At 36.6% G+C, this 25,276-nt stretch overlaps 1 protein-coding gene across 6 annotated transcripts in view; it reads right to left on the reverse strand.

Annotated features, from left to right (window-relative positions):
- LOC121738381 (tyrosine-protein phosphatase Lar) overlaps window positions 1–25,276 on the reverse strand; it is a 459,738-nt gene that overhangs the window by 97,162 nt on the left and 337,300 nt on the right. For all 6 annotated transcript variants that reach the window (XM_042130387.1, XM_042130382.1, XM_042130381.1 and 3 more), the window contains 2 exons: window positions 20,500–20,631; window positions 5,536–5,715 (listed from right to left, as the gene is read on the reverse strand). In XM_042130387.1, the coding sequence (XP_041986321.1) occupies window positions 5,536–5,715; window positions 20,500–20,631 (312 nt within the window). The remainder of the gene's footprint in view (window positions 1–5,535; window positions 5,716–20,499; window positions 20,632–25,276) is intronic.

The following is a 25,276-nucleotide window of genomic DNA, read 5'->3' on the forward strand; positions in this document are numbered from 1 at the left end:
ATTTCAGCCCGATCGGTCCAGTGGTTTGGGCTGTGCGTTGATAGATTACCATGTCAGTCAGTCACCTTTGAGTTTTATATATATAGACTAACTGATGCCCGCAACTCCGTTGCGCTAAAATTTGTTTATCGCGCAGGAACCGTACATTTTTCAGGGATAGAAAGTAGCCTATGTCCTTTCCCGGGACTCAAAGTATTCCTATACCAAGTTTCAGCAAAATCGGTTTGGCGGTTTGGGCGTGAAGAGGTAACAAACAGACAGACACGCTTTCGCATTTATAATATTAGTAAGTATGGATATTAGTATGGATTAATATTATTAAATATACTATTTTACCCGACTGTGTCAGAATGTTTAGTTTTTTAAGAGCATCCATGCATGTATATTTGTATAATTTATATCACGCTCTGCTTGTGAAACAGACATACAGTTTGCACATTTAGAATATTACTATGGTTACTTATACGGCGCTAAAACTATTTTAGTAAAAATTCACGTAAAGAGGCAACAAACAAACTTTCACATTAACATTTCGATACCATAAATTATAATAATATGTTTTTAGCAATTTATTATATCTGCATATCACTGTAGTGGACTGCATAATACTCGTAGTAACACGTTTACTTATAATGTTTACATAAGAATTAAAACTCTTTAATCTATATGCTGAGGAAAAAACTGTACTAAAATAGACCTCAAGATAACAATGACGAATCAAATTCCCGGGCAACCGACGTTGAAAGAGCGATAAATTCCGAAGAAATATTTGAATCTGAAAAATATAATTGGCATATTTTCGCCATCATCTCGATATCATTTCGGGGCGGATATTATTCACCGGCATCAGTATTCTACTCTCGTTGGGAATCCTAAACTTTTATGCCTTAGCATCGACGTACCGTAACTAAGGATGTCGCAATTTAATGTCCACAGCAACGCTCGGTAATCGACCGTTACGTTTAAAGTAATTTTATATAATAATTTTTGATTTGAAGTACCGTTTCTTAACTTTTACAACAAATTCAAAATTAAATATTTACAATTTTTTCCTAAATGTAACTTAAACATGAATGTAAAATGGAATTGATGATTTTTAATGAAAAAAAATATGCACAAGCTGGCCAGAAATAAAAAAATCATTTATTAGAAGCTAGCTTTTAATTGGTTTTTTTGAAGAGACAGCTTTTAGCGGTAGTTTTTTTTTTAATTATAACATTATTTTCTATTTAAAAAATGCCTTTAAAAATACTAAATACTAAACTATACCTTGCACGTACATAACGCGAGGTCCGTGTACACTACATCAACGGTATTACGCAATCAGGTTGTGTTAGTGGGTTGTCATTACAAGTTCCCCGGTAATCGGATCACCACGTCGCGATCATATCCAATCAAACTTGTATTCTAACTCAGACAACTTTTCATTTCGGCGTGGTTAGATAAAACGATTGTAGCGTGTGAATCTCCGTGGGCTCTTAGACTGCAAGTCTACACGTCATAAAAAAAAAACAAAAATGATGTTGTACAGTAAAAACAACTGTATTTTTTTTAAATATTTTTTAGAATTCAAAAGGAAGTTGAATATTTTTCCGTAGCTCTACGACATAGCTACGCTACGCCGTAGTGCAACCGTAGCTTTGCTACGCGCGCTCTACGCTGCGTCTACGAATCAAATCAATATTACTTTTTTAGCGTGAAGTATTTTTATAGTTTTTCGTATAATCAGAATGTTGATAGTAAAAAAATTAAGATTATTGTAAAAAACATTTTCCATATACAAATAGTAATCATTATAGCTCTTACGTATAGCATATATGGATTTGACAGATTCGCAAGACGTCTCACGCAATTGAAATCTGTCAAGTCCATACAAATTTATGCCGCGCCGCGCCTCGCCTCGCCTCGTCGCGTTGCGGTCTGAATTGATCCTAAGTAGTAAATAAAGTTCTGTTTTGAATTACTTAAAAAAATACATACCCTTTTTTCGCTACTATTTTTTTCGAATAATAGAATTCTTCATAAGAAAAAAACAATTTCTAATTATTCAAAAAAAGATTAAAGCATGTCTTTCGCTGTAAAATAACCTTTAGTCCAAAAAAGTTCTCTTAAGCTATCACTGAATATCGCAGATCGGGCGTATTATAACTTTTATGCACACATAACAAGCTCCGCTTGTTACCATGTAGTTATTATAAGACCGAACTTAGGTTCAACATTTCATTCGCAGATTGGCAAAGTATCGGCAAACTAAGTTTCAGACGCAGGCTTCGCACGACCCCGTGTTGCTTTCTAAATGTTTATCCTGCATCAATTACTGATACAAACTAATGTTGTAAACGCTAGAGTCTTTCCTACTTGTGTGGTACTTACATTTAAATGACTTGTTTAACAACTTTTGGCATAAAAATCATTTATATGTGCAAGGTTTGACAAATTAAGCTTTTTATTTTTTCAAATTATTTATTACCATAAATTATATTACAGAAGAAATTACCTGCTCGAAATAAATCATATATGTAAGTAACTTTTCGATTTTTTTAATGCTAAACACGTCTTCTACACAAGCTGTAAATCAATGGCAAACAATATTATTTCTATGGATATATATTAAATCTTTTAAATGAAGAGCACAAATATTAATAATTATTAAACACCTTTGTTAGCTACAATAATTTTTATTATACATTTTCGTTCTAATGTAAGGAAACTTAATTATGAATTAAGTACTGGGAGCTTCCTGTTAAATAATAAATTCCTCTCAGAATCCTTAAATAAAGGTGTTCCTTAATTTGAGTTATCTTTTAATATAAAATAGCCATCAGCGAAAACACGTGTTAAATTAATGTGATATAATATCTAATATTATAATAATAATTATTAGCTTTATCTGATATTTATTACTTGCTTAAAAATATTTAAATTGTAGGATATACATAAATTAATATGTAAGTAAAACAATGAAAGAAAAGATAAAAAACTTACCCGAGACAGGGATTGAAAGTTAGTTTTACTGGATGCAACCAGCGATTTGAACGTGCAAAAATATATTTATCGCGTGTAAACCGTACTTTTTTACGTGATTGAAAATTAATTAATCAGTAATTTTAACCAGTTGACCCGGTGTACTTCGTATCACTTTCCTTTTAATATAAACCTTCTCTGGACTTATACGAATATTTCAACACTAAAATTAACCAAAACAGTTTAGCCGCTCACGAGTTTTAGCAAGACTAACAAAAAATATTTATATAGACGGTTTAAGTTTACTTATATCATGTAGGAAAATAATACTATATAAAAATTGTACAACACATACCTAAAAACTGAGTAAAATTTTCGTACCAACATTAAACCAATTCACAGTAAACTCGCACCTCATTAACTGACTGAAACAATCTTAACATGTTAAGAGCTGATGATGAAATTACTAAACAATAACTTCACGCCATTGAACGTACAACATGTAAACAAACAAGCCATTAAACAAAGCAAAGAGGTATCACTATAGAGCAAATAATTAGCCCGCTCGCTCGAGACACCACAAACTTACTCCAAGTCACTTACATTTAAATTATTATCTAATTAATGCAATTTACTTGTCAATTACCAACGTAATAAAGTTCAAAGTCGAATGGTAAATTCCTAAAATTATAAATGCTATAATGTTAGAAGTCGAACGGTAACTTCCTAAAACCCGGTACACACTAGAACGTTTAAACGCGCTTTCGCTTTGGTAGTGTATAACAATTTTTAATACTATTGCGGGTTTCAAAATATGGTGGTCTCGTGCGGTAGATTATTTTAGAATGTCATGATACTAAAAGAAACTGTAGTAGGATAATGCATTAAGTACATGCTACAAAACGTAAACTTATTTACTCGGTAAAAAGTGGTCCTGAATTGCATATTAGAAGAAATTTAACTCTTTAGTCCTGTCAACAAAACTGTTGCATCTATAATAGTTTTGACACCAACACTCAACAGTAAGTTTAAAATATCTTATCAGCCGCAAGGCAATTTACTCACAAAAAAAATTTTCGCATTACAGAAAAACGCTAGTTCCTCCAACGCGTTTGTGCGCACCTTGTGTGTACTAGCTCTAATTCTAATGAAAATATGCGATAGTCTTAAAAGCAATTTAGCGCACTGTCGCCCGTAAGGTTTTTAATGCTTATTTATATGAATGGGGTTTCTGTGAACGTTATAGGAATATATTTTATAATACTTATAGAAGAAAATTCACGTATTTGTTGCTAAACTACTACAAAACGGCTTGACTGATTTTGTAGAAATTTTGTGTGCTTATAGAGTCGGTCAACAACCTTGACAATAAATTACAGAAATAATGCTATTTCGTTTACATAATATTATGTATAATACCAGACCAAAAAGTGCACTATCCTGAATCGCGCTTAATTTCTAACATCGACGTGATAACATCTGAAATAACAACTCCTCGTCCAGTAAGAAGATCATCTTCCCGCATATGGCAAAACAGCGTTTGCCGGATCTAGTTCCATATAAAGATTACATCGCTTCCATTTGTAGACTTTGCATTCGGAGTATTGATTTTAGTAGCGAGCGCGATAAACTTTTACTAGTTCTATCCTCTATCTAGGTTTTATTTGAACACTGCACGTTTTAGAAAATAAGACTTCGCTTCGTAAAAAGTAATTCAAAAGCGTACCTCCTATAGCCCAAGAGCCAGCGACAGTCAGACTTTCGTCATTTTATAGAAGCTTAAAGTTTTCCTGTATATCCGGTCATTTTTGACAGTTGCTCTCCACTGCCCTTAAAGTATTAGATTTTAAGGTCGTCCAGCAGTGGAAGATGAGATTTCTACTGTTATACCGAAAAAATATTTATAAAAAACTGAACTTTATCGTACGCCAAAAAAAAAAAGTAGACCTACAAACTGGATACTTCCTAAAGTAACCGCGACCGAAACTCCATAGCTACAGGTCGTTCTTACCTCTATATTGGTCATATACAGGATAACTATCAGCTTATATAAAATGACGAAAGTCTGGCTGTCGCCGGCTCTTGGGTTACTAACTCCTACACCTGAATATCACAATCAAGCTCGCATGCGGGGGTAATCGTATTAACGTCTTTTATGAAGGAAACTTTGAAAAACGCTGGCGCAAATTGTCTGATTGTTTACGAAACAGCCCCGGGCCTTGTGAACGTGCATAATGGTACAGTTAATTAGGTAGCACAGGCGCGTATTAAAAGTGTGTGTTCTGAGTAAAACTGTTAACGAAAAATACATGGTCTGTAGACCGTAGCCAATCATAGAGGCCGCCCAGTGACAGCCATTGTTTTATTACTTATTTTACAATAATTATCTTTTCGAAATGGTGGTTATTTAAACTTCACCTTCCAAAATAACGGGCCGTGCGGTAAGTTTCCGAAGGGCCTTTGAATCGTTAAAAATTTTCAGTTTCGAATTTGCTTAACCATTTTCCTACCTACCTACGTTGCACACATTCTCTGTAGAAGTGAGTTTTTTCACTATAATATAGAACCTACCTTTGAACACAGTGAGTGTGGCGAGGGCGCTGACAGCATCTCCGACGCCGTTCTCGGCGACGCACTCGTATGTCGCGTCGTCGCGCTGCGCCCGCACCTGGTCGATGCGCAGCACCGCGCCGTTCGCGTCCGGCCCCGCCGCCGAGTCCATGCTCGACACCTGGTATCGGGACTGCATGGCTGAAAGAAAAAAAGTCAATAAAATTTTGTTAAATCCATAATATGCATAGCAAATAGTCTAGTATCTTTTGGTCCTGAATTTTATATTTGTTACGATTGTGACTTTTGCCATCATATGGTAAAGGGGAGGAGGTCGCACTAGGCGACATTGATCGACAGCGGGGCGACGCAACGTTTCCTTCCGACCACGTTTCCTTGTACTGTAATGATGTTTTGTGTCGCATTTCCCCGCTGCTGCATAGAGCGGCTTACCTCGCATGATTTCATAAGAAGATTATTTCGCGCGAGTCACGTTGCACAGTTACGGATAGCGCGGGCTCACTTTAAGCATCTATTAAACTTTTATCATGACTTCTTTTTCATATAATATAACGTTAGTGGTCCAAGAGTCAAAAAATCAGTAGTAAACACAGAACGCGCCAATAAAACTTTTGCATTTAATTGTAAAACACACATCTACTCCATTACAAGAGCACTGCCCTATGAGGATCCAATTACGACTAATAAAATAAAACTGCAGCCATCAAGAAAACTACAATCTGTTAGGGAGCATCGAGTAATTTGCATTCGAAACTCGAGAAAGATAAAAACCTGGTCGCAAACAATTTGCCACCGCTTCGATCTTAACTCCCGAGGATTAAGTTTAAATTGGTTCGCGCGATTTGAATAGAAAAGTTTGCGGGAGTTAGCTGGATACGAGTCGTCGAGCGACAGAGCTAAATCGCCACTCGTGGTGAGTGCCACACAAATGTATTTCACAACAAGTGAGAATAATCGCTGTCTTTCCACGAGCGCTTTAAAAGATAATGCCTTTGCTCTGCTTTACTTCCTTCTTTGTAACGCGAGGCGCTGACAGGCCGGTCCGTTACTCACGATATTTTACAATTTCCACGTTATGTAATATTTATAAACGTCCCGAAGTCTGTAGAAATGGAAGCTAGGAATAAACAAAGCCGTGTATTCGAAAGAGCGCCAAGGGAGTTGCAACTGACAGCACGAATTCTCGGAGACACTCATTGATCTAAACTGAGATTTTATTGAAAGTAAAACTGATTTCAACCAATAAAATTCAATCAGGTGACATAAATTTATGTAAAGTGTTCAAATATACACTTAAATAATATTATACTCGCAAATACAATTAACACAAATTAAATTCTAATTTAAAATAGCCAGACCAAACCGTAAGCAAATAAAATACATCCGCGAGAAAAACCGTTAAATATGAAATAGAGAAGTCAGTTGGCGCAGCTGTACAATGCTTACGCGATATCTATCATGGCGGTGCTGATTGACGTGTGCCGGAGTGAACTGGTTTCTAGTGATTCTTTTTGCACAATAAAACAACGATACGGCCATTTACAGTTCCACTTCAGAGGGGATCGCCACACGTGTTGAAAATTCTATATCGATGTCCTTTGATGGACTGCTGGCAGTAAAACAATAAAGAATCTACATAATATATTTTCTAATGCACGAGTTATCTTTATTCACACAGCTGCATTTTAATTTACTAACTAAATTAACAGTAGAAGATTCTAATTTAAAATATTTTATTTCTAAATATATTCGTTGACAATATTTTCAGAATGATCCTACTCGGTGCCAACTACCGGCTAGAAGAACCGTCGCGCGCAAGAAACAAGACGTGGAATGTTGTCAGTTAGTTAATTCTCCTTTCAGAAAGATAATGATATAAAGATTGACGAAAACGAAAAAATTAAAACACTAGAGAAGACCCGTGACAAAGACGAGAAATCTGACACTAATGGAAATTCTGTAAATTCCGCCGCTGATGCAAATTGAAATTCTATAAATTCCCCTTCAGCGTATTTTATTTCAGGTGGTGATAAAAAATTCATAGTTATTGGCTTTTAATTCAGAAGTACCCACGCACTGGTTACAACTTACAAAAGGTACAACTTCTGACCAATCAGGCTGCACAAACATTTAACATTAATAAACTCTTCCGGGCCTTTGCCCAGCAGTGGGACTGCATAGGCTCTTAAAAAAAAAAAACTCTTCCAGGGAAAAATATATTTTACGAGCTATTGACACTACTGGGGAACTTGCTTAGGTAAATTACTAGAACGTCTCATCGTACCTCGAACTGATGGCTATGCAATTTAGGGCCACCGGGTAGCAACCCGGTGGCCCTAAATTGCATAGCCATCAGTTCGGTTTCACAGCTGGGAAATCGACTGCGGACGCGGCGTTAGAAGTAAGAAAAATAGTCAATTTGTCGGAAACTAAATACGTGGTCGCTATTTCATTAGATATTTCCGGGGCCTTCGACCATGCCTGGTGGCCGATTGTGCTATTAAAACTAAAAAATCGAGGGTGTTACTGCAATATTTATTCTATAATACATTCTTACTTTTCTAACGGTCAAACTAAGCTTCGTCTAGGACATTGTACACATGTCAAAGATTTAACGTGCGGCTGCCCTCAAGGATCGGTAATTTCGCCTAAATTATGGAACATCGGATTCGACGATTTGTTAAGTCTTCCACTTCCACCGTTTTGTATACTAGTTGGTTACGCCGATGACGGGTTTCTTATCGTTCAAGCAAACTCGCGTTCCGAAATTGAGTCTAAAGCCAACAGTAGTCTTAATTTAATATCTGACTGGGGTAAGCGTAATCGTCTGAGATTCGCCGCGCAAAAAACTTACCAAATTCTTTTAAAAGGTTCCCTTATATCTTCCCCTAGCATTAAACTTGACAATATTAACGTTAAACGCAAACAGTCGCTCTGTTATCTTTGTTTTTACTTAGAAAATAAATTTACATTTTTAGAACATATAATTCAAACCGGTGAGAAAGCAAAACGCAACTTTTACTCCTTTACCAAAATATCTACGTCGACATGGGGCCTTTCATTCAAAACCCTCAAATTAATTTACACTGTTACTTACCTTGGTAGCATTTGCTACGGGGCCCCCGTGTGGGCCGACAGAGCAACTATCGGCGCGGCTCGTCGCAAGTTGCTACAAAGCCAACGTTTTGCTCTTATATTCTTGTGCAAAGCTTACAGAACCACAAGCACCGAAGCCTTGCCCGTGTTAGCCGGAGTTTTACCCGTTGACCTTGAGATTCAGCGTCGTGCGACAATGTACTATCATAACAAAAACATTGACAACCCGTTCTTTTTAAGCGCTCGCGATAGAAATAAAATAGCAAGATTGTTTGAACCTTTAGAAAACTCTTTGCAAAGCCTAATCTCCGAATGGCAGACGCGTTGGGACTGTTCCACCAAAGGGCGACATCTTTATAATTTTTTCCCTAATATTCGTGAACGACTATCCAAACATTGGATAGATATAATTAATCACTGCGTTTCTCAATTTCTGACCGGTCATGGAAATTTTAAGGCCAAACTCTACGGATTTAATCTGGTAGCATCACCCATGTGCGAGTGCTCGACCGAAGGCAACATGTTTGAACAAACAGCTCATCATGTTCTCTGGGAGTGCAGTCTCTGGCAGGACGAAAGAACTACAATGCTAAACAACCTACTCTGCACATCTGGTGTCGCATACTACGGTGATCTCGTGGACAGCGCTAGGAACTTCCGTGCCTTCAAGCGTTTTTGTCACAATTACTATTGGCAACAGTCTAACACAATAAATTAATTTAACTCTAGCGTAGTAGTCACTATATTATTAACGTTTATTTCCGTGGTGCTTCTCCCCTTCAGTTCTTTGACTTTCGGTCACTGCGACTTTGTGCTGTCTCCCGCTTTATATTGGGGAGGGAATCTGGAATTCTTCCTACTCCTCCTATTTTCTTCTGATTAATTTCGTTGCGGGTCCCAAGACAGCTTTAGCATGTCCCTCGGGCTCCCTGAGATCATATCAAAGGGTTTTCGTGGTTGGATGCCGCTGTCGATCCTGGCGACACAGGATATACAGTGGTGGGAATGTGTGGTGGGCCAAAGCCCGTAAAAAAAAATACTGGGGAACTTAATTGAAAGGTAATGGATACACCGTCTGACTTAATGGTGATTTCTCTGAAAATCTGGATTTTTGTAGATGTCTTTTCAGTCAAACTGAAAAAGAAAATTTATTATAACCTTAAAACAATAATTATACCAAATAAAAAGAAATGCAACCGCAATACTGCCAATATTTAAACATATTATACTCAGTTATACAGGGTTACCTCGTAAGTCGACCTAGATCCTTTAAGGGGCTATAATTTAGATCATTTCTGACTGATTTGACTATGAAACACCCTATCCTAAATCCAATGGTTTTCGAGATAAACTAATTTTAAGTATTTTTCATAAAAAGTCCATTTTTTGCCTTTTGTTGTATCTCTTTTTTGTAATCTGAGGCTCTGGTATGTTTGTTTATACGTTTTATTTTAGAAGATAAATTGCTTTATCCATTACAATAAAAAAAAAATACAATTGCAGAATAAAATGAGTCGTAAAAGATGGAGAAAAGTGAAAAATCAAACAAGAAAAAAACCTAAGATGTGTCTTTCTTTAAGCGATACTTAAAAAAAATCTATGGAAGTCTGTTTGCAGATGAGCTTAAAAACATCTCCGTTTTGTCAGCTATCCAAAAAGGTATAACATTATAGGGTAATAGCAGTTTTTATTACAAAAAACTCAGATGATAGCCTCCCCGGGCATTGAAATAAAAATATTAGTTAGTTCTAAAAATTAAACAAAAAAATGTAAACAGTAAATATTTATTAAATTTTGTTTTTACAGTTCATTTTCTACGTGTCCGCCTCTGTTTCGGACACAAATTCGCATTCTTTTTCTCAAAGCACTTTTAACTACTCCAGTTGTTAGTGTAGTTCGCATTTTATCGGCTGCATCAATAATCTTTTGGCGTAAAACTTCTACACTCGTTATGGGATTGGGGTCGTCATACACCAAAGTCTTCATGTGTCCCCATACGTAATAGTCCATGGGGGTTAAGTCGGGACTTCTGGCTGGCCATGGTGTAGGTCCACCTCTCCCAATCCACTTATTGGGATACGTCGTATCTAGCAATTGTCGGACTGATCTTCGGTAATGTGCAGGACAACCGTCGTGTTGAAACCACATATTTTGGGTGATTTCCGCCGGTAAGTCCTGCAATAGTTGTGGTAATTCTTCAGTCAAAAAGTTTTCATATGTTTCTCCATTTAAATTTTCGGGTAGAAAATATGGGCCAATTAAATGGTTACAAACTATCCATCCCATCCACACATTCAAACTAAATCGCCTCTGGGATCCCTTTGCTCTTTTCTTTTTTGGATTTCCGTCTGCCTTTGAGGCCCAATAGTGAGCATTGTGGTAATTTGTTATACCATCTTTGTCAAATTTGGACTCATCAGTCCACAAAATGCGTTTAAAAAAATTTGGGTCTTCTAAATCGGCATGCAGCATAAATCTGCAGAAATCCAATCTCCTCACAGGATCGCCTTCTTCGATGACTTGTACGGGCGTGTAATGGTATGGGTATAAGCCAGCTGTATGGACGGTGGACCACACTTTCCACTGCGAGCATCCAAGATCTCGGGCAACAACACTCGTTGTTGTAGTTGGATCTGATCTAAATCGTTGTACTATATCGTTATCTTGTTCGTCGTCATCATTAACACGTGGACGACCCAGGTCAGACCGTCGTCTTGAAACTGAACCAGTCTCTCTAATTCGTCGGTAAACTCCATCAAACACACTGACATCTGGGGCGCGGCGGTTAGGAAACCGTCGTGTGTATTCGGCACGAGCTCTTGATGATACACCATCGCAATATCCGTAACACAATAACATGTCAGCATATTCCTCGTTCGTATAGGCCGCCATTTTCAACAGTTCCAAATCAGAAGCACAAAACAAAGTCCACAAAGCAAGCACAGGTAGTCACGAAGATAAAACGGGATCAGTCCAGAAATACAAGCCGAGTCAAAAAACAGAGAGAGCACAGAGCAAGAATCGCATCTACCACGGACGAATCGCATGAGCAGACTAAGCTAAATCTTTTGTTTAGTCATCCAAACTCCAAAGTAACTCAAACTATCTTTTTTCTCACTCCCACATACACAAAACGTATCTCATCTCGCTCGCACGTATCCTATTTCAAACAAGGATACTTAACAAAAGACCGGAATTTTTGCTACCTGTGGGCCTTTTAACAAAGTTTTTTTTATGAGGTTTTGATGTTACCCTATAATGTTATACCTTTTTGGATAGCTGACAAAATGGAGATGTTTTTAAGCTTATCTGCAAACAGACTTCCATAGATTTTTTTTAAGTATCGCTTAAAGAAAGACACATCTTAGGTTTTATTTTTGTTTGATTTTTCACTTTTCACCATCTTTTACGACTCATTTTATTCTGAAATTGTATTTTTTTTTATTGTTATGGATAGAGCAATTCATTTTCTAAAATAAAAGGTATAAACAAACATACCAGAGCCTCAGAATAAAAAAGGAGATACAACCAAAGGCAAAAAATAGACTGTTTATGAAAAATACTTAAAATTAGATTATCTCGAAAACCATTGGATTTAGGATAGGGTGTTTCATAGTCAAATCAGTCAGAAATTATCTTAACTATAGCCCCTTAAAGGATCTAGGTCGACTTACGAGGTAACCCTGTATAGAACATAAAACAAGTTGGAAACAACTCGGTAATTTCGAAACAAATTACAAAAGATTGTTTCAATAATAATATATGCTCAATATATTATGCGCATACCGCGAGTTTTGTTCAACGGAAGTTGCTCAAAACTTTGCTACCAATTTCCCGTTCGCAAATTTGGGGTGAAAAATTATTCTAATTTTAATTTGAATATATGATGTGAAATAAGACTATTATTAGCAGTAGCTCGGCTAACACTTTTATACATCTATTTTTTTCATTTAAATATACATGGGCCACACTAAAAGTTTTGCTCTTCTAGCTTTCCGATTAGCTAGCTAGCTATTTGAGTTTTGAATGTTATATTTTTTTAAACCTTGCAACCTTCCTAGCAACATAAAAAAAAAATTGGCGGGAAATCATTTGACAATTGTTTTTTATCACGCATCAAAGTTCTACGTACGCAACGAAATTGGAATTAGGTCGAAAAGATTTTAGAGCGATTATTTTTTATGATTTTAAAAATTCTCTCTCTCCGCAAGACTGTGCTGCTCGTCTTCAAAATGCTTTTGGGAAGAAAGTACCTTATTTGAGCACCGTGAGGAGATGGTATACTGAATTTGAGAGAGGTCGAGTTTCTTTACATGACGAATTTCGTGAAGGGCGGCCTTCAACTGCCGTCAACGAAATTAATGTGGCTACTGTTAGCGGCTAATTGAAGAAAACCCGTAGATTACCTATGAGACAATTTGAGGACTATTGGGGATTGCTATGAGCCAAATTAAAAAAAAATTACACGAAGAATTGTGAGTTCGGAGACTTTGTTGTCGTTGGACCCCTGACAGTGGAGCAGAAGCGGGCTCGCGTGGAATGGTGCTCACAGATGCTACTGAAGCACGCCCACGGACATTCTAATGCTGTTTATGACATTGCCACAGGAGACGAAACGTGGATTTGTTGTTTTGAACGCGAAAAAGAACAGAAATCTTGTGAGTGGGTGTTTGAAAATGAGAACAAGCCAACAAAAGTGAGGCAGGCGAGAAACGTTGGTAAGAAAATGATCGCGTTTTTTTTCTGACCTACGGATCCCATCTGTACAATTCCACTTCAAGATCAAAAGAGTGTTAATGCTGAGTGGTATACTACCATTTGTTTACCCAGGATATTAGAAAAGATTCGCGAAAGACGACCAAAGAGCCGCATTCTCTTACATCACGACAAGGCCTCTTCACACACGACCAACTAAACAAAGTCATTTTTAGGTTCCGAAAAATCACAACTCGTCACCCATCCTGCACATAGCCCCGACCCAGCACCCTGTGATTTCTGTATTTTTCCCAAAATTAAAGATTTAATGAGAGGTTTCACTTTTACCAACTCCGAAGAGGCAGTGATAGCGTTCAAAACATGTAGAAAACATGCCTTCAGATCTGTGGTCCTCCTGTTTTAAAAAATGGTTCGATCGCATAAAAAAATGTTTAGAATGTAAAGAAGAGTATTTTGAAAAGCAATAAACATAATATTTTGGTTACAAAACGTCGTTTTTTTAAGTTACGCAAAACAGTGTGACCTACGTATTATATTATTTATGATATATAAAATTCTCGTGTCACAATTTTAGTTACCGAACTCCTCCGAAACGGCTGTACTGATTTTTACCAAATTTTATATGCACATTACCCAGTAGCCGATTCTTAGACCTATGGGTACTCTTTATGTTGATGAGTGCATTTGTTGAAAAAATAATAGTAAATTATTACAACTCGAGACTGACGGCGACCACTGTTTGTGCGACGGGATAGCGATGGACGCTGCCATGGTGACATACTTATTTAGTCACTTCAATAAAATAATGTGGGCGAAATACTTTATATATGGGAAAATAAAGTTTGCCGGGACAGCTAGTTATTAATATAATTATATTATTAATATTTATATGGCAAAACAACGTATGCCGGGACAGCTAGTATTATTATGAAAATGACCCATAACTAGGCAGGCTGAACAAGCAGGCAGACAGATAGGCCAAATAAAGGTCTATTTTCTACGAAATCCAGACAAGTTATGAGTATTTAAGATGTTTACAGTAAGTAAACTGTAGATACATTCTTATTCAATAAATATGAATAAAGCATTAAAACAATCTCCAATTACATTAAGCAATACAACGATTTTTAAGGCTTTGAGCGCGGCAACCGAATCAAGAAATTTCATAATGAAAAAATCTAACACCCCCGTTTGTGTGCATCTACTCGCACACACACTGGCACTGTGCATATAATAATTGCTTATGTTGATAAAAATGCCGTCCAATTATTAGCTGTACCGCGACAGTCTCCGAGTGGCATACGTATTTTATTTACTTTCCCAATACATAGTGTGTAATAAATCTTCTCTTTTAAAAGTCATTTAAGAATCTAATACGGATCCAATAACTTTATACTCGTAGAATTCATGTTCCATCTTCCGGTACAAGTAATACAAAATGGCATATCAAGAGGCGCGTCGTGTGAGAGCGATCTATCGCGCCATCCATCATGGCGGCCGACTCGTGATTGACACAAGTGCGATTTCGAACCCGGTTTTATTGCCAGAGCGAAAATCCATTATTTTCTTTAATAATCACACATATTCTAGTCAGATATATAATCTTATTATTTCTAAGGCTTCTTATACTGGCAAAATTGGAATTATCCATGTACGAAAGATATTACAATTAAAATATTCTTTAAATTAATTGGCATGGTGACTATTTTTTCTCTTTTTAAAGGACCATTCAAAAGTAAGAGTAAAAAATTGTGGGATTGTGTTTTGCCCTCTTTTTCGATTTCAATAACAACGGCCACATGAAATTTTTAAGTAAATGCGTCCCAATTTCCAACCCATCGTGCGCGAGTACTTGCACTTGTCGCCATCACGAAGATTTCCAACCATCTTCAGCGTTAATTGGATTCGATTTCGGACACCACGATCTTCGAGTGTTTATTTCAAACAATTGTCAACAACATCGTGAAAAACCAATATCCGCAATCCCATTTGTTGGCCATGCGAAATTATTCAGAAGGGTTGTCCGTATGGTTGAATAGTCCGTCCGTCCCTTTTTTGTTTCTTACGTAAACACCGAGCGCGACGTAAGCGGTTTCCGATCGTGTATTTTTAGCCGAATATCGGGGTAAATGAGGTACGCGCTTTTGACGATTTGTGATTTTACATTTTCACTTTTATCATTATTGTCAGTGATTGAGCATGCAATCATTGAGAATTAAAAGCAGGTCTAATCCATACTAATATTATGAATGCGAAAGTGTGTCCGTCTATCTGTCTTTTTGCCCTCTTTACACCCAAACCACTGACCCGATTTGGCTGAAATTTGGTCTAGAGATACTTGGAGTGCCGCAAAAGACTTTAGACTTTAGAGTTTAGACGAGAATATGCTAAATCGTTAATTATGCCCTCCCTATGTTCATACTGATTAAACGTTCGACTAAACTATCGGACGAAAGTATAAAGTCTGCGGCGGCTTTAAACGGAAACCATGTCAGATGTTCACCACTGTTGATCCTGGCGACACAGGAGTTTGGTTGACGCTCTTCAAAATTTGATTTTTAAACTGTATTCCACATAATTTATACCTTTGTAATTTTAAATTAACTTACAAAATATCCTTACTTTCTGCATCTCATTATTAAAATAATATCATACAATTACATTATGATCGTAGAAAATTTAAATTCTCCCAGAAATTAAAATTTTGAACATACAAAAAATTCCCACTGGGTCAATGAAAACTTTTCCCATTTCATTCCATGTTTACATTTTTATATTAATGAATTGAGGTTTCAATATTAAAGGTATATATTTCATATATTAACATATCCATTTTATCATTTGTTTTAGAATAAAATATTGTAGAATAATGTATGCAATATACATAGAACCAATTTCAAAATTAAATATTTAGACAATTTCTAAAATTTTATGCATACAAAATTATCTCAAATTTTATTATGTATTATGAATGATTATTACTCAAACTAGATCAAAAGTGAACGTGTGTCGAATAATTAATGTTTTTATTATTATTATCACCCGGTGCACTTCGTATCACTTCCTTCTATAAACCTTCCCTGGACCTCCATGAATATTTGAAGACTAAAATTAGTCAAGTCAATGCAGCCGTTTTCGAGTTTTAGCGAGACTTACAAAATTCAAAAAATATTTTTATTCATATAGATCATTAACAAACTCTGCTAGTGTTTATGATATTATATAATTTATTATATCAACTTCTGCCGAGTTACGGCCGTATGATGAACACAACAAAACTCTTAAAGTCAAATATAAAGTTGACGCTACGACAAGAAAAACTCAATAAATCTCAACAAACTTCCATCAAATTGGGTTACGGAAGTTTGGCAGATTTGATCGAACTACGCCTACTTATGAAAACTAACTTGTATGGCTTCCCTCAAGTCTACCCGAAACGTTCAGATGTTCCACTTCGCTACGATTTTTTTCGCCTTTTAGGCTTTTCGTTTTTTAGGGTTACGTAGCCATAAGGCAAAAAACGGAACCCTTATAGATTCGTCATGTCTGTCTGTCTGTCTGTCTGCCCGTTCGTATGTCACAGCCACATTCCTCCGAAACTATAAGAGCTATACTATTGAAAATTGGTAAGTAGATGGAGTCTGTAAACTGCATTAAGATTTTGATACAAAAATGGAAAAATTATTAAAAATTTTAGGGGTCCCCATAGGTACAACTGAAACAATTTTTTTTTTCATCTAACCTATAATTGTGGGGTATCTATGGTTAGGTCTTCAAAAATCATATTGAGGTTTCTCATGTCATTTTTTTCTAACTTGAATAGTTTGCGAGAGAGACTCTTCCAAAGTGGTAAAATTTGTGTGTCCCCCCCCCCCCCTCTAACTTCTAAAGTAGGGGCATGATAAGTCTAAAAATAACATATGATGTACATTACTATAAAAACTACTAACGAAAATTGGTTTGAACGATATCTAGCAAGTAGTTTTTTTTATATATCATAAATGGTAAACCTTAAATTAATTTTCATTAAATCAACTAAAATATAAAAATAAATCAAATACCTTTTAATCTCATTAAAATAAACCTTATTGCTGTTGCGGAACCCTTCATGGGAGAGTCCAACTCGCACTTGGCCGCTTTTTTTTCTATAATATTTACTAGATGTTTCCAGCAACTTACTAAGGCTAAAGTTATAAATATTGTGCAGCATATCTATGCATTCTGTCCTGGTAAAAACTTTCCCTGTCATTGCTCGAGTCTCAAAGTACTATGTTCATGCCAAAATTCATCAGCTCAGTATCCGCTCACTTTCGCATTAATATTAGTATCGATTGATATAACTTATTAAAGGGAATAACAACTTAGAATCTATAGTTACCTATTATCAAATCGTACCTAAACCCATTTTAATGTTATTATCAAAACATTATCTTAGAAGGGGAATGCTAATAATGCATTCGAATTTAATGGATTCCTATTGAATGGCACGATACGAGGGGACAGAAATTAGCGGAACTTCAAAACACCATGTGTAAATGGCCGAAGCCATCGTACCCCAGCATTAATAATTTAGGGGACCAAATATCTTTTACCGAGAACCGAACGTCTCCCGTCTCCAAAACTTGGTAATCGACCTTGGTTTAATGCCAGGATCGGGAACGGATATTCATGAAAGGATATCTAAATTTAGCCTATATAATATCTCGATTGTAATCTATTTTTAACTCACGTTCCTTTCGGCAATAGAAAGCTACCCTAAATCCGTTAAATATTTCTTGAGAAACAATACAATCACCAGACTTATGAGCGCATCATTTGATGTCATTACTGTATTTTAGTAGGTCAGCACAACAATATCGTTACATGTGCCCAATGCCCATACCAGAAATGTTCAAACGTTTCAATAAATGCAACCAATCCACGAAACCATCAAATCTAGTATAAGGCCAAGACACGGACATCTGACTGATAGCCCAACATTAGGGGTCAGCGAACATGCATATTCACTCCACATTCACCCCGTATAAAAACAATTTGCAGTCCCTTATGGGCGCCTCGTCAGTAAGCGTTATCCGAGCCAGTGGCGCAAATTTGATGGATAGTTAGGGGTGACATTCGGACAAATCGCGAACAAAAGTTAGATAAAGCGGGAAAGAGCGTGAGGTGTGATCTTTATACGTTCGCCGCAGCTCCGATGATGGATGGGCTCGCATTTCTCACATTGGCCCACAAAACTGTGTGGCCAAATGCTTAGGGCTGGCGCTTCGACCCTTTGCCCATTCTTTACTTCACTTTCTTGTGCTCATCCGATGTTAAATTATTGAAAGTACCGTGACAATTTTGTTGGACGTTGAAACTATAGAAGGTGATGTTGACAATGAAGGATAGCATTTAATGGTGTAAGAATTATCAATATAAGACCAGTAGTTTTTGTGTGATGCGGGAATAAAAAATCAATATAGAGACTGTAGTTTACTTTTAATAAAATATTGTTGACAAAGGAGTTATTTAAAATAAATAGCTGTAGATAGTGATTAGGCAAGTTTTTAAATTTATACAAAATATATAATTATTTCAAAGGCGCTTATTAATCACATGGCTCGACAAGTTCTGTTTACATTAAAAATATATTGCGAAACTTTTTAAAGGTAAAGCTTCCCCAGAGACTACATATTTTGTACAGCTAAGTAGGTTGTGTGGAACGCAACGACTATATATAAAACATTTGTAATTTGTAAATTACTACTTATTATCAGTATGGAGCTATAGATTATAGTATGAACAGCGCTCGACATAGTCCAAGGGATAATGTACGCAACCTTAAGAGGATACACCAGGGGCGAGAGAAATTGAAAATAGGTATTTGAAAATGTATGCCTCACCAATCTCCCACCGCAGAGCGCGATAGAGACAACACGACAAAAGTTCTAATAAAAGAACAGAAAATCTTCGATTCGTTGTCCGTTGATTCCTTCTCCAAAACTTAACCGATTAAGTACTTTTTTCATTAAGAATTAAAGCAAGGCTTGAGCTGTGTTCCTATGTTTTATTTTTTTGTCTATTCTAGCCAGTTTTGTTTTCTGGATGTTTGAACACAGAGGAAAATCTGGCCATTTTTTTGGGTTTTTGAACGTTCTTATCTTTTTTAATAGTAAAATTATGAAAAATAAGAAAACATAGGGACATGCTAATAGTGGCCATTGATATTTAGGAAAAAAATCATAACTCTAACGGCATTATCAAGGGAGGAAACAGGGGACAACGTTTGTATGGAAAAACGGCGGTGTGGACTCCTTTTAAAGTACGGTCACCACTTTTGTAAGATTCCATTTCCCAAAACTGGTTTGTGGCAACCCTGGGCGTTTAGGGCCTCACGCGTGGTAACGGTGATAAATTTTTCCAGCTCATAACCCTGGGCTTATAGTTGTCATTACTGCCCCCATATATTTATGACGGAGAGATTTTTTCACTGGTCAATCACGAATGAAAACATCATCATGGATCCCTCGTTATTCCCTCTGACCATATTGACGAGGAAAACTTTCGGCACGTTTTTTGTCACCCCGCACGTCGCTTAGAAATGTGTATTGATAAAAACGAACGATAAAAATAACTAGAAACAGTATTATACGTTTATGTAAACCCGAAATAAAAGATCTAACATTTTACAACGTAACTTACTAAACCGTAAGCATTTTATGGCATTCCACATGCCAAATGGGAAACAGAAAATCATGACTTATTTACTAAAATATTTTGATAAAATTTGGCATGGTAGTAGTTTAGGCTCTGGATTAACATTGGTTACTATTTCCCAGGAAAAGTACACTGTCCCCGTGGGTACTATAGTAAACCACGAAGCATCAATTCAACCTTTGTACCAAAATGTGCTTTTTGAAATAATCACTCTTTGTATCACACTATGAAGATGGCTTGAAGAAAATACCAGGTGACATTACATCCACAACAAGGGTGTTTGATAATATATTTGCCATCAGAGTGTCTTTCGTGTCAAACGTCTTGTCAGACAGACATATGACAGCTATCTCGTGACATATGACAGCCGTTTGACACGATAGACCCTACAGATACATAGCGCCATTCGGCCCTCATTGTAGCCAAATTTGCACGTAGAAAGAACTTAGAACTTACTTGAGACACGTTTGCCGTTCTTGCGCCACTGGATATTGGGCGTGGGATCCCCGCGCGCCGCGCAGTAGAACGCCGCAATGCCGCCCGCTCGCACCTGCAGGTTGCGCGGCCGGATGGTTATCTCGGGCGGATCTGGACACACAGACACACGGACAAGTTAGTTGTGTTAGAGGTGTTGTTATTAAAAGTATAGCTGGCAGTAGTTTAAAGGAGTTGTTATTGCAGCGTTTTGTGGTTGAAAGATTAAAAATAAAATAAAAGAAAATACATAAAACACGTAAAATGAATTGTTTCAATGTTCTTAATAAAGTTACGGAAATGTTTTGAAAAGACGGTGGCTGTAATGAGTTTGATGATGATCATGAGAGTTAACAAGGTAGACCGTAAGAAGTCTGATGAGTAAAATTACTATCAGGAACCACTTCCAAGGTATACTTGATCCAATTTAAGGTAGCGAATAAATTAAGGATAGACCCCTTCCTAACAGGATTATCCTTGCCGTAAGTGATATAGTGGAAGCGAATTCCATAGCGAAGGGAATAGAATTTCAACCAAAAGTCATTTTGCGATAGCATAGCTAAAACTATCAGGTGCCTTACTCCCGAAACTGATATCAACTTGATACGAGTCTGATTTCGATTTCGTTTTTGATGTCATTGTAACGCGTAGGAATTCCGGAACAAAATCGTATCAAAATCGAGATGTTGCCATGGCGTCTTGTCAACGCTGTTATGGCAACGTTGTATTGTTATTTAAAATTATTAGAAGGTTACGAAAAATATGATATACTAGCTGTTGCCTGCGACTTCGTCCGCGTCAACATAGTAAAATAACAAAGATAGTCCGCTAACAAATATGAAAAAAGTAAAATATAACCTCCTCCTTTTTGGAAGTCGGTTAAAAAGTAGCCTAAGTTACACCTTACTACATCAGCTATCTACCAAAAAAAGTCCCGGCAAAATAGCTCCAGCCGTTTCAGAGATTAGCCGGAACAAACAGATATACAGACAAAAATTGTAAAAAATGTTGTTTTGGTGTATGTACCTACATACATTCATATGCATGTAGTAAAAAACGGTTCTTTCAATATTACAAACAGACACTCCAATTTTATTTATATGTATAGATGTATAGAAGATGTTACATAGATTATGTAATGTTTGTGTTTTTTCGTCATACCATAAAAATACATTTCTTTAGAAACTTTAGATGGATGTGCCCATTTTCTACTTGAGTGGGTTTAAAATGGTTATTTTCGTTAAGGAACATCTTGACATTAAACAAATATGTAAATTCTCTTTTGTAGTTACACTTAACATTGTCATAAGTATACATATTCTAGTATAAAATTTGTAAAATTTGTATCCCTGCATGCCGACATCAAAAGTTAGTTTTTATTTGGATAAAAATGGTCCGTCCGACGCACCTTACTTACTTATACGTGGGAGAGCCATGCTTCGGCACGAATGGGCCGGCTCGCCGGAGAAATACCACGTTCTCACAGAAAACCGGCGTGAAACAGCGCTTGCGCTGTGTTTCGCCGAGTGAGTGAGTTTACCGGAGGCCCAATTCCCTTCCCTATCCTCCCCTATTCCTTTCTCCAGCTCTTCTGATTCTACGAGTGTCCATGGGCGACGGAAGTTGCTTTCCATCAGGTGACCCGTTTGCTCGTTTGTCCCCTTCTTTAATAAAAAACCTATGAAATATAAATGTTGAGATTCCTGGAAGAAAATCCAGGAATCGTAAAAGGGTACATGCGGGCGAGCCAAGCTAAGCACGATACCAAACTTAAATGGGAACGTATAGCTGTACGAGCTGTACATTTTTTCACATTGGCGGTGTGATCAATCACATTAAAAAAGCTTGCAGGCGAGCTATATTATTATGTTAAAATAATAATGAATTAATATTATCGATACCACAGTGACCCTAAAAACGTTTACAATACCTAACTCGGCAACAATCGATCTCAATAGATGTCGATGCCTCTGTTGCTACCGTGAAATTTGACGTTTGTACACGATCTGAAAGTCGATCCTCAGACAATTTTGTTTCTCGCGAGCACCTAAGATTTCGATTTGGCGAATGTTTCGATGCTGATTAGTTCCAAAATGAGCCACAACCCGATCGTGCGCTAGCATAGCTGTCAGGAATAGCAAAATCCATTGAGGTTGATTAGTTTCAAACCGATCCGCAGCACGATCGTGCGCTATTTTAGATGTCCAAAGCATGTCTAAAGTGTCAAAAACCGTTGACATCAAAAATCGAAATCGATATCAGATTCTTGAGTAAGGCCCCAGATTAATTAAAGCCGTGTAAGAGAGATCCGGAGGCAAATTTGTTTCTGCGCATTTGTCGAAACGCGGTACATTTTCATTACTGCGAGCGAGATTAATAGCATTATCTTGGGGAAAAATGCGCACTCGGGTACGAAACAATTATGCCCGCGAAATGGGAGCGAAGACACGTGAATTTCGAGCGACTCCCGCCCGGAATCCGGGGACCAAACGAACCAGAACAAAAATGTCTAAAGGGACCCCAAATAGAACATTGGACGCGCGCCACAGGGATTGTTTGATTCCTGAACTAGAAAATGAAATCCCATTTAGTTCCGTATACCGGCGGCGGCTCCCGTAGCGGTTGGTGATCAGCGCGACATTAATAAACGGACGAGTGGCGTATTTCCGGAGACTGTCACATACGAGTTAAATTATTCATGGGCTGGCCGCATACGCCGAGATTAGAAATCTAAAAATGGAGGAATGATTCAGGGAATGGAACAAACATTTCGTGGTCCTTCGGAGGCATTTGCATCGGACGCAGAAGCTCATGGCGACCGGACTGATTGAAGACATGAATATTAATAATATATTATTTCACATTAACTACCGCTTTTTGAATGAAAATTAAGAATTCGGGAGTGACAAAATATCATATAAAGTAATTAAAACACATGTCACTAAAGTAGATGAAGGAGCGAGAATGCAGTAACTTGAGATTGTGAGAAACGATGTATTGAAACAATGTTTAATTAACCCAAATCCGATGGAAGCTTCGATTTATTACTTCAAAGTTAATCAACAATCTGTCCCTGACTTTAATTTCGTATGTTATCGGAGGAGACGATTGAATTGCTGCTATAAAATCGGGACAGTAATCGAAATAAAATCCTCTTCCCTTACATTTTTAATGAAATTATTATGTATCCATTTCCTTGTAATTTGAATACTAATTTAAACTAATCTGTGCATAATTCTATACAAACTTTAACACAAGACGTTTGCGTCTATTTGGCCCAGAATAAAATTACATTGAATAGTAAAAAAGGTGTGACGGATATTCGTCAAGGGCACTGATGAATGGTCACGTTTTATGTTAGAGAAATTGAAAGGAAAAATCGTGTAGCAAACGAAAAATGGCCACCATTTTTGAAGCCATAGACTAAATAACACAGAGTAGACACAGTGTTGCAAACATTAGCACGCATCTCTGACTTGATTTGTCTGCCTCCGACTGGAATAACATTTCACTACCAACCCCCAAAACTTTTCATTATCTGTTGCTCGAAAATGCTGGCCACAAAATATTTTGTTGCAAAATATTTAAAAAGCAATCTAAATCCGAATTTTTAGTTTTGGTTTTACTTTAAATTAGAACAAATTTTTGTATGTGCTGTGTAACTTTGCATTCATTTTGAAACAGCAGTGCCTATTCAGGACCACTAACAGGTTTTGGGAATACTTGATTCAAAATTTGAATTGTCTGTGTCGTATGACTTACTTTGCATTCGTTTGGACGCACTTACAGCAGCGCCTATTCAGGACGCACCAACATTTTTTGAGATGCTAATTCCAAATTCAAATTTTTAGTGTTATATGAGTTACCTACTTTATATTCGTTTGGAAGCACTTACAAAAGTGCCTATTCAATACGCAACAATACTTGTTGAAACCACATAATGATGATTTTACATTGGGAGCTCACAAAAAAAGATTTACCGTTGCAATTAAATGACTTATTTAAATGAAATGACCATACAATAAAAGCAATTAAGCATTGTAATGGAGGCATCGGTATTTGCATACACGACAAACATATTAAAATTTACAATCATACAATTATTACTTCAATTACAGGTCTATTAAACGGATTGTGGATGACTGGAATTATTTTATCATTCACAACAGACCGTGCCGGCTTTGTTCTTCGTCTTGCTTTGTTTCTGTTTCATACGAAATTAATTAATTTCTCATTTCTATGATTACGATGATGCTTTGTCATCAGTTCGCGATTCAATCCGGATCTTTACTCGCACAAAATTTCATTGCATAATACTTTTATGTCGAATATATTGTACTGACATGTATAAATCCAGAAGAAAAATCTGCTGTAGTAAGTTCTTATGTACATTTTAAACAAATTCCAATTTAAATTTAGAATCCTTACAAAATAATTTAAATCAACCTTGTTGTATTTACTGTCTTTAATTATTTCTGTATCAAAACGTTCAATTTTAATGGACGTTGCGTCCTTTATTTTAATATTTGGAATTATATTTTGGTGATAAATATTTAATGTATGCTAACTAATAACATAAATCTGTCGTTATTTATCAAATAAAGAGCTTTTATGTGACTATTTCAGCGGTGTTCACTATGTTTTGTTTCGATACATTTAAATTAATTATTATCACTAGCGTATGAAAAACAAAAGGATAATTCAAACGTATAATACTGATTTATTACTTTACCATTATCACTATTATAACTTAAGGTTT

The sequence above is a fragment of the Aricia agestis genome, chromosome Z, assembly GCF_905147365.1.
Source record: "Aricia agestis chromosome Z, ilAriAges1.1, whole genome shotgun sequence".
Lineage (NCBI taxonomy): Eukaryota > Metazoa > Arthropoda > Insecta > Lepidoptera > Lycaenidae > Aricia > Aricia agestis.